A 19,641-nucleotide genomic window follows, 5' to 3' on the forward strand; every position below is an offset into this window, starting at 1 on the left:
TTCAAACAAGGATTAAATAGAAGCTTCTGTGTGAAAGCTCAGACCCGTGCAATGAACGCTGCGGAAGAGCTGGGTCATTCTAAGGCACTGCATCTTGCCCCACAAGGTATCCCACAAATAGAACCTGTTCCAAGTCCCCTGTCACTCTTGGTTCTAGGGCAAGAAATTATTCTCAGGTGCCAGCTGGCCCACGTGTGATCCGGCTGTGCTTCCTCGTCAAAGGGATGGCTTTTAGTGTCTCGGTGTGGCAGGCACCATGCTAATGCATGGCTATTTATCATCTTCAGTGGGGCTGTCTTAATACAAGCTAATTATTTAAGGTGAAAAACAAACGTTTATGATTTTACAGTGAATGACAGAAGACAATGGAATGTGTAGGCAAAAAACAGGCTGGCGAGAAGAAAGATCTGCTTTACCCAATAATGTGGTGCTGTCCACTCGGTCAGCATCTGAAGGAGAAAGAAAAGCAGTCAGTGGAGCCGAGACACCCAGAGCTCGTCCTCCTCAGCCACTGGCAGGCAGTGACTAGGAACGGCAGTGACTGGCAACAGGCTTCTGGGCAGCTCGGCCCACACGGACGGTGGGCTCCTGGGCCGCCCGCTGCCCTCTCTTCTGCACCTTCCAGGCTTGGTGCGAGGACTCGCTGAAGGCGCCAGCTGGCACAGGGAGCGTGGCGTGGTGTCCGTGGTCGCTAACATGACTGTCACTGGCATGGGCCTCCTCTCCCATCAGGAGTGGCACTCCATGAATTCGAGTACAAATGTCCTTCATGACAGTCACAGATTAAAACTCCCAGTGACCTTGCAGTCTTCCGGCAGCCTGTCGAATCCACTTGCCTGCCCCAACCTGGAAAGGGAGCCTCAGCGGGACAGAAAGCTGCTCAGCCCCACTCCAGGAGCCCGAGCACATGCAGGGTTGCTCTGGGCCCTGTTCTTCGGGGAGTGTGGGGGTGGAATGAGAAGCGGCGGACGGGGGCAGACATGAGGAAAGCCCGCTGCCTCTCTGCAGAGCCACGCACTGGGCTGGTGCCAGGACGCACCAAATGGTGTATTTTGCTCTGCAGTCAGGCCAGGATCCCAATCCCAGCTTCAAAATGTCTGGGCGCTAACTGGGCACGTTGTGTGCCTGTGCCAGCTCCACTCGTCTCGTCTACGAAATCATCTGCTTACTGGCGCTGCGTGCTGCCACTGAAAACCCAACTAAGGTAAGAATATGGAACTCCTAGTAGGGGGTGACACACGGCAAGCAGGAGCTCCTTTCTTCTGCCCTTAATAAGAATTATACTTTTATTTATGGAAATGGAACTTACATTGGTCCATTTTGCTAATTATTAGCAATTTTGAAAAGAAATGATAGTGGTTAAAAAAACAAGAAAAACCTGAGCTGTTGGATTATCTGTGCATTCTCTAGTCTCCAAGTTCACAGCTGGATACATACACCTGCCTCTGTGGCTAACCTGGTTCCAGTGTATGGTGAGTGTGCCTGGGTTTCCTGTTACAATTAAATGAGCCAGCACAGGCCTTTCCAAGCTTGCCATCATCAATGTTTTATGATGCCAAACTCGCAGCTATTAATTCCCTTATGTCAAGATGACCAAGTTTTAAAATTTCTCAATTATCCTGGTCATTCCTGATAGATGAGCAATTTCTGAAAAGGGCCAAGGAGCACTACTTAAAAGAGGTGCTGCATTCAGAACAGGGACATTCAGAACAGGGAAAATACATCATTTGAAAAAAGAAGTCAAGTGTTCATCATGAAATCAGGTTGTGCTTGTGAAGTTGTAACTTTTCAACTGCAGTGACAGGACACAAATATGAGGTATCTGCATCTTTCAAGTGTTAAGTATCACAACTGATAAAGCTAGCCTGGTAGTTTTCTTTCTTGGTTAAGGAAACCTGAAACAGGAATAAATGTGTCCAGCTATACATATGGGTACAGTTGTAAACTTCAAAGTTACTTTATGTTTTGTGTTTGGAGACAGGGCTTGCTCTGACATCCAGGCTGGAATGCAGTGGCCTGACCACAGCTCACTGCAGTCTCTAACTCCCAGGCTCAAGAGATCCCCCCACCTGAGCCCCCAGAGTAGCTGGGATCACAGATGTCCACCACCAAACCCAGCTTTCTTTTTTTTTTTTTTTTTGAGACGGAGTCTCGCTCTGTGGCCCAGGCTGGAGTGCAGTGGCACGATCTCGGCTCACTGCAAGCTCCGCCTCCTGGGTTCACACCATTCTCCTGCCTCAGCCACCCGAGTAGCTGGGACTACAGGCGCCCGCCACCACGCCCGACTAGTTTTTTGTATTTTTAGTAGATACGGAGTTTCACCGAGTAAGCCAGGATGGTCTCAATCTCCTGGCCTCGTGATCCACCCGCCTCAGCCTCCCAAAGAGCTGAGATTACAGGCGTGAGCCACCGTGCCCAGCCCAAACCCAGCTAATTTTTTAAAACATTTTTGTAGAGACCAGGTCTCCCTATGTTGCCCAGGCTGGTCTTAAACTCCTGGGCTCAAGCAATCCTCCTGCCTTGGCCTCCCAAAAAACTGGGATGACAGGCATGAGCCACCGCATCCAGCCTGAAGTTAAAGTTCTAGTTACAGACTGTCACTAGGACACCAATTACTCCAATCTTCTCATTTTAAATTACAGATGCAGTTTTTAAAAATAACTGGAAGATTGGTGAATTTTCTGGATACGTGAATTACATCAAAAAGAGAGAGAGAGCAACAACTGGAAGAGCCCTGTGAGTTTCGTACTTGAAAAGCGAAGGCAGCCAGGTGCGGCGGCTCATGCCTGGAATCCCAGCACTTCAGGAGGGCGAGACCAGCCTGACCAGCATGGTGAAACCCCGTCTCTACTAAAAATACAAAACTAGCCGGGCGTGGTGGCACATGCCTGTAATCCCAGCTACTCGGGGGGCTGAGGCAGGAGAATCCCTTGAACCCGGGAGGTGGAGGTTGTGGTGAGCCAAGATGGCGCCACTGCACTCCAGCCTGGGCAACAAGAGCGAGACTCCATCTCAAAAAAAAAAAAAACAAAAAGAAAAAGGAAAGTGAAGCCAGATCCCATACCTGGGCTTTGCTGTTTGCAGATGTGAGTGGCAAGGTCTTGCACATATCCTGGAAAATGGTCAAAACAGTCCCCGTAGGATACAACTTTGATTCCGTGCAGAAGCATATCTGCCTGATGCTTAAAGAAATGGTCTTCATTCTCCTTCAGCACCAGCATGTAGTGCTCCAAATCCACCTTATTCGGCACGGAGTAAAGAAAGAGGGCCTGGAATATCTGATCACGAAGGGTCTCTCCACAGCCCACAAACAGAAAGGACTTCGTGCGGTATAAGTTCTGGAGGACTTCCTAGAAAAGGCCAACGGAGAAAGTGGGTGCTCATTTGAAAGACGGCAAGAGCTTACGACTAACCAAGTCACATCCCTGTGCTTTTACATCACTGCTCTGAGTCACATGTGTGTGCTTTTAAATCACTGCTCCCTGACAGGCGTTCCCAGGGCCACACTGAGGAACACAGTTAGAAGGACAGTATCCTCTCCTGACATGGCACTCAGGTCACCTCACAGCAGCAGCCCGTGGCAGCAAAGACCACGGGCTGAGCCTGCCTGTCCCCACCTAAGCCAGGGTAACTGGTCTTGGCCGAGGTGGGTGGCAGTGCACACGCCCCTTACAGCAAGGCCAGCCCACTCTGCACACTCACCAGGGAAGTCACCAAACTCAAATTTTCTCAAACTGGGTACAATTTTAAATTACTAAAAAACATCAAATGAGGACAGTAAATGTTTTCAGTTCAGAATTACACACATAAAACACCCTGAAATTAACGTTGGCCTCAGTGGGTCGTATGTGGGAATTCTTGCAGGGGTGGTTTTACAAATGAGGGCAGGGCTGGGGAGGGCATCAGTGACCGTGACTGACGGGGTCGGGTGGGCAAAGAGAAAGCAGATTGCGTGGGGTCACTTAGGCAGGCAGGAGGGAATCACCAATTCAGCTAACCAAATATCTCAGAGAGGCTCAATCTCAGCACAGGCATTTCTTATAACCAAGCAGTATTAATGATGTAACTGAAAAGCATCTGCCTCGTCACTCATCCTGCTGACACCTGTCACGGCATGACGCCAGCCCAGCGCTGAGCACTGAGGAACAGGGCACCTAGCTGTGTGCCTGCGGGTGAATCCACAGACACCAAGTCTCTCAGCGATTAAGAGAAGCACAGCTTTTCCACACTTCATTCGAGGGCATCAAGAAGACCTCACAGCCGGGCGTGGGGGCGCACACCTACAGTCCCACCTACTCGGGAGACTAAGGCAGGAGGATCCTTGGGCCCAGGAGTTCAAGGAAGCAGTGAGCTTTAATCATGCCACTGCACTTCGGTCTGGCCCACAGAGCAAGACCCTGTCTATTTAAGAAAAATAAAAACCTCACAGAGAATGAAGTTTTATTTACTTTTATTTTTTATTTTTAGAAATGAAGTATCGCTCTGTTGCCCAGGCTGGAGTACAGTGGTGTGATCCCAGCTCACTGCAGCCTCTCCCTCCCGGACTCAAGCGATCCTCCTGCCTTGGCCTACCAAAGCGCTGGGATTACAGGCGTGAGCCACTACACCAGGCCAAGAATGAAGCTTTGCAACTACAAGAAGGAGAGCAGAGAATTTCAGACTAGAAGATGCCTGGAAGAATAAGGACAACATTCTAGACTGCACGGGGCCCTGTATGTCATGCTGAGGAGTTCCACTGTACACCTGGGCAGATGAGAATTACCAAATGGCTGGGGCTCCTGGAGAGGGTAAGGGCAGATCTATGCTTTTAAAGCAATCATGGATTCCTTCCTCCAACGAATGTTCGCCAAGCATCTACTCAACATGGAGGCACCATGCAGGATCCCAGAGACACAGATGAGGACAAGAGACGGGGCCCCTCTCTCAGCAACTGTGTGAAGGGCCGACCTGAAGGGCACAGACGCCTGGAGCCTGCGAAGCCACTCGACTGCAGCCAATGGCCAGTGGCCACCAGGAATCCCCCAGAGGACGCACCGATGCTAATTAGGACGGGCCGTACCATGACTTCTGCGTCTTGAGTGACGTCTTTATACCCCGATGGGTCCAGCACCATCCCACAGGGGTCCGTGTAGAGGCCGTGAATGTGGAGGACGCCGTACTTGATGTGCCCTCTTGCCCACTCAAGGACCTACCAAACATCAAGCCAAGACAAACATATCCTCAAACTGTTTCAAACAGAGAGAAGAAAATACTGAAATTGGATCCATAGTTTTTAAACTTATCTTGGAAAGAATCAGAGAGACGCTTCACTTTACAATTACACCTTCAAAACCTAAGAGAAACTCGGCTGTGAGCCCTAGTTATTCCCGTCCTACGACAGTACAGTTACGCCTGTCAAACCTGAGAGAAGATCGGCTGTTAAGTGCCAGTCATGCGGGTTCCGTGATAGCAAAAGAGCTTCTTTAGCTGGGCGTGGTGGCTCATGCCTATAATCCCAGCTACTCAGGCCAAGGCCAAGACTTGAGTTCAGGAGCTCAAGACCAGCCTGGGCAACAAAGTCAGACCCCGTCTTGGGGGGGGGAAAAAAAAGGAACTTATTTAAAGACAGTTACATAGAAAATGTCTTTAACACTTGAGATTACAGCAAACTGTTAAGAATGATTACTTTAGTTGGGTTATGGGGACTTTCACTTCTACGTTATATGTTATATTTTAATTACTGCTATTTCTGTATTACTTCTACACACCCAGGAAAAAAAAAAAATATATATATATATATATATATGGGGAAAAGTGTTTATCAGATAGCTAAGTACATTCCTTTCAGTTCAAGATACAGAACACAGGACCTGATAAAGATGCCCATCAGGTCACTGTCAAGTTGTCTGCACCCGGGGCCCGTGCAGCAGCAGGCGGAAGGGACACAGACACCCACAGCCCTGCTGCTATCACTGGGCGGTAGCCAGCTGGCAGTTCTGTTTATGCAACTGTCTGTCTGTTTCCAACAGCAAGCCTCAGCAGTGGGGACCGTGTGGCTGAGATGCAGAGAGCAGGTGTCCACCTCATGGCACTGCCGGCAGGAATGGGTGCCTTGGTCCTGCCCGTTCCCCTCAGGCGGCCCTGCCCCTGCGTCCACCACCCCGTGCAGAAGGGGACCAGGGGCTGTAGCCGAGCCCAGCCCTCACACGGACACTGACGTCTGGAGGAGACATCATCTCTGCGTAATTCAGTTTCTTCGTACACAGAGCGGGGCCAGGGCCTTCCCTCACAAGGCAGCCCAGACAACACAGGCAGCAGTGTTAGTTATGAATAACATAAGCAGACCCAGAAAAGTCGCAAGTGTGTCACAAAAGAAATATCAATAGTCACGTGAAACTATGCTCAACCTTTAGTAACAGAAGAAATCAATGTTGAAAATTTTCAGCTATCAAATGGACAAAGCATATTTCATTTTGTTTTTTAATAACACCATGTGTTGGCAAGATACAGGAAATGGACACTCCCACACACAGCCGCTACCAGGAGTGTAACTGGCGCCCGTTCTGGAAAACAGTTTGGTAATTTACATCATCAGTCTTTAAAATATTCATACCTTTTGACCATAAAGCTCTTATAGGAATTGACCTTGAAAATAGGACATAAAAGTATGAGGACCCTGTAGTGTTATTTGTAACTGTAAATACATGCTAACTGATACAGTTTGGACCTTTGTCCCCACCCAAGTCTCATGTTGCATTGTGATCCCAGTGCTGGAGGTGGGGCCTGGCAGGAGGTGCTTGGATCATGAGACAGGATCATCCCTCATGGCTTGCTGCCATCTTCGTGATAGTGACTTCTTGAGAAATCTGGTCACTTAAAAGCATGTGGCACCTCCCCCCTGCCACTCTCTCTGTTGCCATGTGACATGCCTGCTCCCACTTTGCCTTCCGCCACTCCTGGAAACTTCCTGAGGCCTCCCCGGAAGCAGACGCTGCTATGCTTCCTAGACAGCTGTGGAACTGTGAGCCAATTACAGCTCTTTTCTTTATATATTACCCAGTCTCAGGAATTTTTTGTTTTTCTTTTGTTTTGTGAGACAGGGTCTCACTCTGTTGCCCAGGCTGGAGTGCAGTGATCTCAGCTCACTGCAACCTCTGCCTCCCAGTTCAAGCTATTCTCCTGCCTCAGCCTCCTGAGTAGCTGGGATTGCAAGTGCGTGCCACCATGCCTGGCTAATTTTTGTATTTTTAGTAGAGATGGGGTTTTGCCATGTTGGCCAGGCTGGTCTCGACCTCTTGGACCTGAAGGGATCCACCTGCCTTGGCCTCCCAAAGTGCTGGGATTACAGGCGTGAGCCACCACACCTGGCCTCAGGTATTTCCTATATAGCAGTGTAAGAATGGCCTAATACGCTAACAACAGAGGCAGGATAACAATTTTAATTTAGTATTATAATCTTATTGCCATTTAAATCATGCTTTTTAAAAATGCTTAATGACAGGAACATAGTAATATAGTTTATAATATTAATATAATTATAATATAATCACAGTCCATAATATAAAGGAAAAAAATCAGGATTAAATCTTTGCATATATTACAATCGCAATTTGTTTAAAAAAAATTCACAGTAATAGGACTGTGGCTGATTTTGCTTTTCTTTATTATTTTCTTTACTGTCCACATTTCCTCAAATGACCATAATGAATAAATGCAGATGAGAAACGCTTACATACCTACAGGACAGAACACATAAAGAAAATAAGAGCAAGTTGGGCAGAGCTGGTGGCTTACACCTGTCACCCCAGCCCTCTGGGAGGCTGAGGCAGGAGGATTACTTGAGCCGCAAGTTCAAAGCTGCTGTGCAGTATGAGTTATGATTGTGCCACCGCACTCCAGCCTGCGTGACAGGGCAAGACCCTGTCTCTGAAAACACAAAATAAGAGCAGGAAAGAGAAGTCCTGAGATGCACGCAACACTGCCCCATCAGTTCCCAGCTGCCCTGCGGAGGCCGGCTCAGCCTTTTACGTCCTAGCGTCTTGTTTTTCGATGGAGCACAGTATCCCGGAGGATGCCAGTGTGCCACCTCCCATTCCTACTTTTTTTTTTTAAGAGAAAGGGTCTCGCTCTGTCACCCAGGCTGGAATAAGTGGCATGATCACAGCTCATTTCAGTCTGGAACTCCTGGGCTCAAGCAATCCTCCCACCTTGGTGTCCCCAGTAGCTGGGACTGCGGGCAGGCACCACCACGCCTGGCTACTTCATTATTAATTCACTGCTATGAGTGAAAGCTGCTCCTAACCACAGAGCTCCCACACCGGTGGCTGCCCGCAGCCCCAGCCCGTACCTTGGTCTTGTCCTTCAGGTCCAGAGACTCCATGGGCTTGCTCTGCTGCTGCCCAAAGATCTCCAGCAGGTTGTCGTAGTTGGTGGTCAGGACCATGGTGCCCCTGTCCATCAGGCGGAGGATCGACTGCAGCACCAGAGGGTTCTGGATGTGCTGCTCCAGGTTGTCAAACACCTCCATCAGGCAGTCCTGGAAGAAGTTGGGCTTGGTGTCGCCTGTGCGCTACAAAAAGGTGGAATGACAGTTACAAAAACATCAGCTCTTAACTACTGAGCAGCTAAGCAGGCCATGTTCTGGGTGCCAGAGATACAGCAGCTGAAAACAAAGAAAATCTGGCTTCACAGAGTGCACTGAAACTCCAGAGCAGGGGGCAGGCAACGCACACGTGTAGCACGCCACCGGTGACGCTGCCATGGGAAAGCACAGCAGAGACGGGGCAGGCGCTGTCGGGGGCGAGTAGACAGGACCAAGGCACTAGGGAAGCCTCTCTGAGAAGAGGGCATCTGAACAGGGCCCTGAGGAGGTGAGGGCTCATGGAAAATGTTCTAAGCAGAGGGAAGAGCAAGGGCCACAGCACTGAGGTTATGGCTCAGGTACATCCCAGGTCAGCAAGAGGCCACTGAGGCAGGAGAGGAGTGAGGGGAAGGGTCGGCAGCAGAAGCAGATGACCTGGGTCTTGAAGACCACGGTAAAGACTCTGGCTTTCCCTGCAGAGTCCCAGTTTTCTCTTTCTCGGTGGCATATGAAACAGCATGTCTTCATGACACCTTCAGTGAGGTGGGAGGCAGTGTTTCTTTTCTTTTCTTTTTTTTTTTTTTTTGAGATAGGGCCTTGCACTGTTGTCCAGGCTGGAGCACAGTGGTACCAGGATGGCTCACTGCAGCCTCCAACTCCTGGGCCCAAGCAAGCTTCCCACCTAAGCCTCCCAAGTAGCTAGGGCCACAGGTGCCACTGCCACACCCAGCTCACTCTATTTAAAACTAATAATAATAATTTCATCTTTTTATATTATTTCATTTTTCATTTTATTATTTTATGTTTTGAGACAGAGTCTCACTCTGTCACCCAGGCTGGAGTGCAGTGAGTGGCACGATCACGGCTCACTGCAGCCTTGATCTCCCAGGCTCAAGTGATCCTCCCACCTCAGCCTTCCAAGTAGCTGTGACTACAGGTGCACGCCGTAACACCTAGTTAATTTTTTAATTTTTTTTTTTTTTTTGAAACAGTCTTGCTGTCACCCAGGATGGAGTGCAGTGGCGTGATCTTGGCTCACTGCAACCTCCCCTCCCGATTCTCCTGCCTCAGCCTCCCAAGTTGCTGGGACTACAGGTGTGCACCACCACACCCAGCTAATTTTTGTATTTTTAGTAGAGATGGGGTTTCACCATGTTGGCCAGGCTGGTCTCAAACTCCTGACCTCAGATGATCCATCTGCCTCAGCCTCACAAAGTTGTGGGATTACAGGCGTGAGCCACTGTACCCGGCCTAAAATTTTTTTTATTTGTTGTACAGACGAGGTCTCGCCATGTTGCCCAGGCTCATCTTGAACTCCTGCCCTCAAGTGATCCGCCCACCTTGGCCTCCCAAAGTGCTGGAATTACAGGCATGAGCCAGCACACCCGGCCCGTAGTGCTGCATATACTCTGAGAGACACAAGAGGATCAGGACTGAGGCCTGGCCTCCAGAGGCAGCCTCAGTGATCACCGGTGGCCTTGACAGGAGCTGCCTCCAAGGGGCCTTGAGAGCCAAAGCCTGGCTGGCATGGCTTCAAGAGAAAAAAGAAGGGCTGGCAACAGCAGATGCAGCAACCATGCTGCAGAGCTTTGCTGGAGGGGACAGAGAGGCGGGGCAGGGGCTGGCTTGGGAGGACACAGGGTCCCCCCTGCCTGGCTCCCAGCCTCACTATCACCCTCTGCCTCGGCACCTGGGCATCACAATCCCTCCCCTCGCCCTCTGGGCCTGTTCGTGTTGCTTGGCCGGCACAAGAAACCCAAGACTCACAGGTTCCCACTCATGGCCTCAGCCCTTCTGACTCTCCCACCCCCACAAACCCTCCCACTGCCCCCAGTGGGTCTGCCGTCAGCCAGCACCACATCTCCATCCTCTCCTGGGAAGACTCACCTTCTCCCCGACCCGAGACCTGGCTCTGCGCATCCCTGAGATCCCTCCCGGGGGGCTCCTCTGCACTCCCTGCACGGATGAAGGTGAGGGCTTGGCTCCAGGCTCCCTGGAGTCTCTCCAGCTGTGCTGTCGTAATTTGGGGTGATTCTCACGTCCACTTGGATGATTCTTCCTGGGATCATGGCCTCTAAATTCCACCCATCACTCTTCTCCCATGGTCCTGGCCCATCTCAGCCATCCACACCACAGCCCCCCAGGCCTCATCATCACCAAGACCTGGATCCTTTCCAGAACCTCTGGGCCAGCTTCCCCTGTCCAACCACTCCCATCTGCCCACCTCTCTAGCACTTGGCTCCCAGGGAAACTTCAAGCCCACTGAGGCCCGTGAGCTACTGACCCCACTACCACCGAGCAGTCACTCGCTGCCCTGCTGTCCTGCCTTCTTCCATTGAGCAGCTTAGAGTCTACAATGGATCACTACAACTTCCCCAAATACACTTGCAAGCCCCTCGCCCTTCTCTGGCATTGCTGGAATTCCTGATGCAACCAACTCTCGGCTTCCTCCGTGCCTGTTCTCCAACTCTCAACACAGCTGTGTCGACGGCCTCACCTCAACACTTCCTGATGGAGGTTTTCAAAAACACGCAAAAGTGAGCAGAAGAGCTGAATGACGCTCAACTATCTGTTTTCAAGACAAACGATTCTCATTCTAGACAAACGGCCTCTCTTCACGTGAAGGACAATGAGGGCCCTCAGAGCTGCCCAGCGACCCCACTACCCTTCCCTGCCCTCCCTTCAACTCCTCCCTTCTCCTTCCTAGGAAGGGTGAGCAAAAGTTGTCTGTAAGAGCCAGAGAGGAACTATTTTAGGTCTTGTGGGCCATAAAGTCTCTCTTTTAACTACTCACCTCGGCCTGGAGGCATGAAAGCAGCCACATACTATAGTAAATGAAAGGGTGTGGCTGCCTGTCAGAACCTCATTTGTAAAACCAGGCCCAAACAAGGCCATAAATTTCCAACTCCTGGCCTGTGATGAGAGTTGTCCCTTATTAATAAAACATCCACGTGTGGCAGAGTCACCTAACTAAAAACACTCCTCAAGCTCTGGCAAAGCTAGGTGCAGCCCTAGGTAAAACTGGCCAATGAGATGAAACAGAAGTGGTGTATGTGACTTCGGTGGCGGCCCTTGAAGCCCTCACTTCCTCCCCTCCCCGCACTTCCCTCCTGCACGCACTCCCTGCGCACGCATGCCATTTACAGCTGCCCACAGAGCACCAGACAGAAGCTGCCTGCTGAGGGTGGCAGAGCCAGCAAAGAGGAGCCCTGCCCAGCCACCGTTTTCTCCTCGGGCTGCCCACCCGGGTCTCCAGGTGGGAAGTATAAAGGTGCTCACATGAAGCCATGTGGTTTAAGGTCTCTTTTCACAGTCAACCTCAACTCTCCACTCTCCTTGGTGACCAGCTCTCTTTTCCCTGCTCTCTCCTCTGTTCAAACCTCCAACATCTCCTCCTCTCAGATGGTGACTGTGCCTCTTCAGTAAATACAAGAGTAGAAGAAGACAGCACCTGCCAAGAGCCCCAGCCAGGGTCCAGCTTCCCAGCCTTTATGCCCACACCTGGGCTGACCTGGGACAACAATGGCCTGCCGCACCTCCCCCTGCACCAGACCCATCGGCCCCAGGGCCTCACTCAGGAATAGCTCCTGCATCATCAGTGCTTCTCCTCTCGACTAGATCATCTCCACCGCAGACAAAGAAGCTGGAACTTCTCCCATCTTCAAATGTTTTCTAGGAAGCACTTGTCATCTGAAGAAATATGGCCGGCCTGCTTACACCAAACATGCCTAAGGGATATCCCTTTACTAAGTGAACATACAATCCCAAGGTTCATACTGAGTGCAGCTGGACCATCTCCCTGAGACCAGCTCACACAGTCAGGCTCTATTTAATAGGAGTTACTTTAGGAGCCCCACACTGCACTGTGCCTGGCATTCCCTCAATTTTAAAAGACGACACTCCAATGGACTCAAGGATTTCTGGCTCATCAGCCTGACTCTGCTGAACACTGAACGCGTTAGGCCTGCAGAGTTTAACATTAGGTTCACAGACTCATCCAGCCTGGTGCAGAACCAAGCTGTCTCCAAGAAACCAGAGGTACTTGTCTGACACTTACAGGTGACATCTTCCGGATCAGATCATGGGCGACAACCAACAGGTCCCGGTCCTTTGTCACTTTCCTCCGGAAGTCGGCGACGTCTCCGGGGTGCAGCACCTCCAGCTGCTCTGCAGCCTCAATGACGGCCTCGATGCAGCTTCTCCACGAGCAAAGGGCAGGGATTCCCGGGGCCACTGCTGCACTGACACCAGTCCCAATAACCAGGAGCAGCTCCTGAGGCTGTTTCCGGATGAGGCTTTTTAAAAACTTTCTACTTGAAAACAAGGAAGCGAGAGAACGAAAGTCAAAGCGGAAACATTGCAAACACAAAGTCTGGAACTCTCTGTGAGTTCAGGCCTTGTGCTGTACACACACACACACACACACACACACAGAGTCCCCTCTTACACTGCGGGGAGTCAGCCTGTGTATCCTTCTCCGTGTATTTATTTCACGTTCTACCCTTATTCCTTAAAGGATGTGGGACAGCTGTGTCTCATGCATCTTAAGTTGCCCAGTGTTAAGCTCATGTTTAAGTGATACATATTTGTGAAACAGAAGTTCAGCAATTTTCATTCCTTTGAAGCTGCACACAGCTTATGAACACAAATGATGATGACAAAATGACCCTTCCTTGCAGTGACGGATAAGAAAGTTACTGGCAAATGCTGGTTTTCTGCCGCCCACCATTCCCAAACCATTCTACAGTAAGTGCCTCTTTATCGTGCTTCACTTTACAGCAAACACAGCCTGCTGTCCATCTGTAGTCAAAGAGTTCTTTCTGAGGAAGCCTGACACTGCCAGTTCTAGACGTGACCCCTCTAATGACATGTTGCTTGGTTTGGAGACTGGGCAGAAAACTGCCTACTGGAATGTTCCTTACATTGAAGTCAAGGGTGGAAAATGGCCCTCAAGGTTCCCTCATGCCCCAGTATTTCCATTTCACTTTGGCCTTTGCAGGTACTAAAGAACAGGTACGCAGACTCCCGACAGCTGCTAGATGAAGTCAATGAAGCTGCCTGAAGGCAGAGCTGTCTTTAATTACCTGGATTTTTGTTCACTTCTATTTGTTGTCTTCTCCACTGAATCCATCTGTGAATTCTGAAGGGAAAAATTAGTCAGAAATGACTTCTATTTCCCAGGTCAAAGTTTTTATTTGTACCCTGGAAGAGAGTTAAGGCTAGAATTAAAATCGAAGGTCCTCGATCTTTATTTAAATTAGAATATCTGAAAAATGTCATATGCAAATGACACACATCCAAAATGTTTCCTAAGCCACCATTCCTCGTCTCACGTGACTCATCAGGCTAGCTGGACTCTCGCTGTTGGAAAACGCACACACAGGCGCAGATGGAGGGGTGGGCCCCGTGGGCTCCAGGCTGGGGGTTTCGCTGTCTCTTGGGACACCGCTCTAGAAGAATTTCCAGTGCACATGAACACAGATGACTTATCACAGAAGCAAAACACAGTAACCAGCACAACAAAGCGAAGCCAAAGGTGGTTTTGCAGAGGAAGCCAACGAGTGCTCTAAGGCGCACAGCACTGGGCTGGAGCATGGCCCTTTCTCAGCATCAGCACCCGCTCCAAGGCACCAGTCCTCCCCTCAGCCTTACTGAAATCCAGTCGAAAGAAGTCATCCAAGTAAAAAGCCAATTCTTACCTTATATAAAAATAGAAATCCCAAACCATCTGGGTCTCTATCACCAAGCTATCTCCATATTCCTTAGTTTTTCCAAAATCAGACCAGATGTGGTAATCCCAGCTTGTAATCCCAGCATTTTGGGAGGCCAAGGCGGACTGCTTGAGCTCAGGAGTTCAAGATCGGCCTGGGCAATACAGCAAGATCCTGTCTCTATAAAAAATTTTTAAAAATTTGCCAGGCATGGTGGTGCATGCCTGTAGTCCCAGCTACTAGGAAGGCTGAGGTGGGTGGGTCGCCTGAGCCTGGGAGGTCGAGACTGCAAGGAGCTGTGGCCATGTCACGCCACTCCAGCCTGGGCAAAAGTGAGACCTCGTTTCAAAAATAAAAAATAAAAATTTTCCAAAATCACATTTTACCCCAATTCTAGAAATAATACCTACTGTAAGCAAGGAAAAAGACAGAAAAATAAAGTTTTGCCTCTAATCCTATGGCCTCTGAGCATTAACTGTTAACATTTATATATTCTCTCTACTCTCTTTTAAAATTGTTTACAAGGGAGGCTGAGGCAGGAGAATATCTTGAACCCAGGAGGTGGAGGTTGCAGTGAGCGAAGATCACGCCACTGCACTCCAGCCTGGGCAACAGCGCAAGACTCCGTCTCAAAAATAAACAAACAAACAAAAGTGTTGACATCATTTGAGAACACAGTGCATATCCTACTCTTTCATGCATTAAAATAAATATATCTCCCTTATGTTATTAAAAACTATTCATAAATGTCAGTGTAATGTACATGTATGTGTCTTACTGACACATCTCTCATGCAGAACGTCAGTATAACACTCTGACGACCAACTTGGTGCACAAAGCCTGTATATTGTGAAATTACTTATTTAGGAGAGATTTCTGAGAAGAACTGCTGAGTTAGAGAGTATGAACACTGTAAAGTATCTTAGCACACACTACCAAACCGCTTTCCAGAAAAGTGGTAGGCAGAACACGCGTCGGGGCTTGCTTTGCCACATCCGAATCAGCACTGACTGAAAATTACTTCGGCAGAGTACGGTGGCTCACATCTGTAATCCCAGCACTTTGGGAGGCTGCGGCGGGAGGATCCCTTGAGCCCAGAAGTTCAAGTCCAGCCTGGGCAACATCATGGGGAAACCCTATCTCTACAAAAAGTACAAAAATTAGCCAAACATGGTGGTGCTCATCTGTAGCCCCAGCTACTTGGAAGGCCAAATGGTAAAATCACCTGAGCCCAGGAGGCTGAGGCTGCAGTGAACCACGAGTGTACCACTGCACTCCAGCCTGGGCCGCAGAGTGAGACCCTGTCTTAAAAGAAAAAGAAAAAAAGGAGAAGAAGGAGAAGGAGGAGGAGAAGGAGAAGGAGGAGAAGGAGGAGGAGGAGGAGGAGAAGAAGAAAAGAAGAAAGAAAGGAAGAAAAAGAAAAATTACCTTTTTTTTTTTTTAAGACGGAGTCTCGCTCTGTCGCCAGGCTGGAGTGCAGTGGCACAGGCCCACACCACCACATCCGGCTATTTTTTGTATTTTTAATAGAGATGGGATTTCACCATGTTAGCCAGGATGGTCTCGATCTTTGACCTCATGATCCGCCTGCCCCGGCCTCCCAAAGTGCTGGGATTACAGGTGTGATCCACGGCGACTGGCTGAAAAATCACTTTTTCACATGTGTACTCTTCACTCGCACACACACACCCCGCCACTAGAATCAGGCCATCAAAAGTAATTTTCCAGGGTAAGGAAACAAGGCTTAATCAGTCCATAAGCATCATTAGATCGCAGAGCTAAATGGGATCCTGGTTATTCCCTGAAAATGTACACAACTGCCTAAGTCCATGCATACATTTTCCCAGGGAGAGTTCACAGCTTCCATCAACTCCCAAACATGTCTGCGACCTTCCCCCAAATGCCAAGAAACCACAGTCCACAGGCAAAGAAAGCCAGGCTCACGGATGCCTGTGACCTGCCCCAGGGAAAGGCTGGCAGTCCAGGCCCTAACACTGACCCTTCTTCCCACCGAGGAGTTAACACCAATCATCAAACTCATCGTTTTTGTTTTTTTAATCTACTAGATACTTTCTAAGGAAAGTAACAAATGTTGAGTTTCTCCACTGTGTAACAGAATCCCTCCACCATATGTTAATAATATAAGCAACTCTGGACCCCATCCCTGAGATTTCAATGACTGATTTAACTGTTCACCAATCCTCAGTTTTACCAACTATAAAACATGGATTCTTGCTAATGCGCTGAGTTTGGAAAGCTCAGGCCTCTGTATGAAAGTGCTCTGAAAGTTGGAACTGCTGAGTCCAACAGCTCAGGCTCTGGCCTGTGGAGGAGGCTGCCCGGCACTTCCCTTCCTGGCCTCCTGCTGCGGGGCAGGACTCAGGAGCCACTCCTGTTCAATCCTATTTGGAAGGGGATGATAATAGGGCTCATCAGCTGACTAATCCAAGTGCCCCCACTCCTGCCCCCCCAAAATCATCCACATCGCTTCCAAATAGTTACTCCTCCCTGTCTATGAGAAGGGCTTGTTTAGCTCAGCCTTCTGTACATGACATTTTAGAATATTTTTTAAACACATACTGGTCAACCAGTGACCTAAAAAAACCACATGCCCAAAACTGTTACCACAGTAAAGAACTTTCAAAATCTACCTCTAGTTCTTTCAACTACTGTTCAACTGCTTTTGATTCTCCATATATATGCGATTATGGTTACAAATTCAAAACCTAAATATTGCATTTACACATCTTCAAAAACAGTATGAACAAATTAAACTTTTGAGGCTATATTTAACTCCAAAATTAAGTGATTTCAAAGTTTCCCAAAAGAACAAGGTATCACTATTCCTAACACTTACATAACAGGCCACAGCTTGCACTCCTGGGTGGTTTGTGGCTGGCTTAAGTGCTCCAAACCTCTCTCTCAGCCTGAACTGCAAGTCTGGTACTGGCTCCTCAGACAGTATTTCAAACAGAACCACACGGAGTTCAACCTCAATAGGCAGATGGGAAGTACCCAATTATATAAAAACTCAACACAGTAACTCTGCAACCTCAACTGCACAGTTGCCCATATTTAGACATTTACAGTTCATTATCACACTACATGTTTAAAGACATTACCTCATTTCCTGTTTTACAGCAGCATAAACATCAGAGTCAAATCTCACAATAACCTAGAAATTACCCTAAATCTCCCCCTTGTTTTTAAATCAAAATCCAAGTAAGGTGATCTCCAAAGCACTCAGCACCAGGTCCTCGAAGTTTCAGCAGGACAGCAAGCTCCAGGGTTCTGCTCCCATCCAGACACCATCTAAGCCAATCAGATCCTAGACAACAGTAACAAAACCCTTTGGAGGCCTTTCAGACGCTGCATCTCTTGGTTTCCTTGGTGACTATGTCGTCAGCATGGTTTGCAGGCCCAGAGCCAAGTCATCATAGCAACCCTTCTCTTTTTTCAAGGACCTATCAGCATTTCTGAAAGCAAAATCTGGCCCCAGCAGAGATTCTTATAAGCAGTTCCTGTCTTTTTTAATCCAAAGCCAAAGTCTTACCAGGATGCTATCTGCTTAGAACTTGAGATCACTAGCATTTTATAAACTAGCACAGAGTAGCTAGAGACGGTCGTATTCTTCAATCCCTGGCATCCAGCACTACATAAACGTTCATCAAACAGAGTTCAATGCAAAATATAAGCTACCAAAATCGAACTTGTTATTTACAGGCAGTAAAACAAAGTACCTCACAACCCTACTGTAGGAGGATGTTAATGGCCCCGCCCCTCTCATGCCTGCTGGCAGCCACACCCTTCTACAGCCCCTCACAGACTCCAGGCTTAGCCACATGACTTTCGGGCCACTGAGATATCAGCAAATGGGATAATGGGAAGCAAGTACAAGTCTGACACACCCTTTACCACAGAGCCTGTCCCAGTGGAACTCTGCCCTGCCACTCGGTGGGCAGCCGAGGTACCATCCACCAACACAAAAGCAAGGCTGCCCTGGGCCACAACTGTATGAGTGACCCCAGCGAGCCTGGCAGAAGAACCTGCTGGGCCGGGACCTGGGCCTGGGCCTGGCGCTGAGCTAGCAAATAGGCTGTGGCTGTCTAAACCCTGGTGGGACAGGGAGAAGCCCAGAGTGCCAAAGAAAACAGAGCAGACAGACGAATGAACCAACATCACGACAGTCTGTGGGGAGAGGGGAATGTGTGTCAAGAACTGTAATGATTAAAAGTGGCATAACAAAAAAACCTTACTCGCTTTCCATTACAAGCTATATTTTCACTTAACAAGCACAACCATCAACTGCAAGTGTCAAGATTGTGGGATCCTCAAAAGTATCCTTTAAGAAAACTTTTTTTTTTTTTTTTTTGAGACGGAGTCTCGCTCTTGTTGCCCAGGCTAGAGTGCAATGGCACAATCTCAGCTCACTGCAACCTTCACCTCCTGGGTTCAAGCAATTCTCCTGCCTCAGCCTTCCAAGTAGCTGGGATTACAGGCACACGCCACCATGCCCGGATAAGTTTGTGGTTTTTTAGTAGAGACAGGTTTCACCATGTTGGTCAGAGGCTAGTCTCGAACTCCTGACCTCAAGCGATCCACCTGCCTCAGCCTCCCAAAGTGCTAGGATTACAGGTGTGAGCCACTGCACCCAGCCAAGCTTAATTTCTTTCTATAAACAGATGATCACATGGGCTTTGAGCAGTTTCAAAAAGCAGGGAGATAAAGAGTGTTCAAGCAGCATCTGATTACAATGAAGCAAGAGGGACTCAGAGTAAACATATGCTCAAACTACATCCATCTCACACAGGAGTGGTATCACATTTATTCGGCAAAGTTTCCGAATGCTGACCTTTAACTCACCTGTAGTCAACCCACAGAGTGATAAAAAAAATGAACGCAGAATTTGCAAAGAAAGTCAGACAAAGTCGCTGTGACTACAAATGAGTTGATTTATGTTGAGCCCTTAGAGCAAAGCCCAGCAACACAGTAGGCTATTAGTTCCAATATTACTACTGCCACTGTGCCTCACACTAAGAAACCATTTATAAATGTGCTACTGACAGGAGACAAGAGGCTTGGAAATACTAAATTTCATCTGTGTAGCCAGGGTGGATTTTAAGGACTGGAATGTCCTTAAAGGAGGCCAGAATCTATCCACTGCATTCTGACTATACCAAGGCAGGTCTGGAAGATGGGGAGCCTTCAAGCAAGCCCTTCCCAGCATGACCCTCAGCATGACAGATGACTGCATGCCATGGAAGCTCAATGGCCAGACCCTGCTCATTAATATCCTCCTCTCCCTTCATTCTAGATACGATTCCCACAAACTTCCTTTTTCACAGCAATCAGGTCTCCCATGTAGGCTTG

At 48.8% G+C, this 19,641-nt stretch overlaps 1 protein-coding gene across 14 annotated transcripts in view; it reads right to left on the minus strand.

The window, feature by feature from the left end:
- Positions 1 to 19,641, minus strand: part of FAM118A (family with sequence similarity 118 member A) — a 32,271-nt gene that overhangs the window by 6,118 nt on the left and 6,512 nt on the right. The window contains exons 1-7 of one of the 14 annotated variants that reach the window (XM_077949334.1): positions 17,394 to 17,594; positions 13,645 to 13,700; positions 12,618 to 12,870; positions 8,327 to 8,548; positions 5,060 to 5,188; positions 3,065 to 3,350; positions 417 to 449 (exon numbers count right to left, since the gene is read on the minus strand). In XM_077949334.1, the coding sequence (XP_077805460.1) occupies positions 417 to 449; positions 3,065 to 3,350; positions 5,060 to 5,188; positions 8,327 to 8,548; positions 12,618 to 12,870; positions 13,645 to 13,691 (970 nt within the window). In that variant the 5' untranslated portion in view covers positions 13,692 to 13,700; positions 17,394 to 17,594. Of the gene's footprint in view, positions 1 to 416; positions 450 to 3,064; positions 3,351 to 5,059; positions 5,189 to 8,326; positions 8,549 to 12,617; positions 12,874 to 13,644; positions 13,763 to 17,128; positions 17,268 to 17,393; positions 17,595 to 19,641 lie in introns of those variants that run through there. The other 13 variants (XM_077949332.1, XM_015150561.3, XM_015150558.3 and 10 more) reach the window with 13 other exon arrangements.

This window comes from Macaca mulatta, chromosome 10 (assembly GCF_049350105.2).
Source record: "Macaca mulatta isolate MMU2019108-1 chromosome 10, T2T-MMU8v2.0, whole genome shotgun sequence".
Classification (NCBI taxonomy): Eukaryota; Metazoa; Chordata; class Mammalia; order Primates; family Cercopithecidae; genus Macaca; species Macaca mulatta.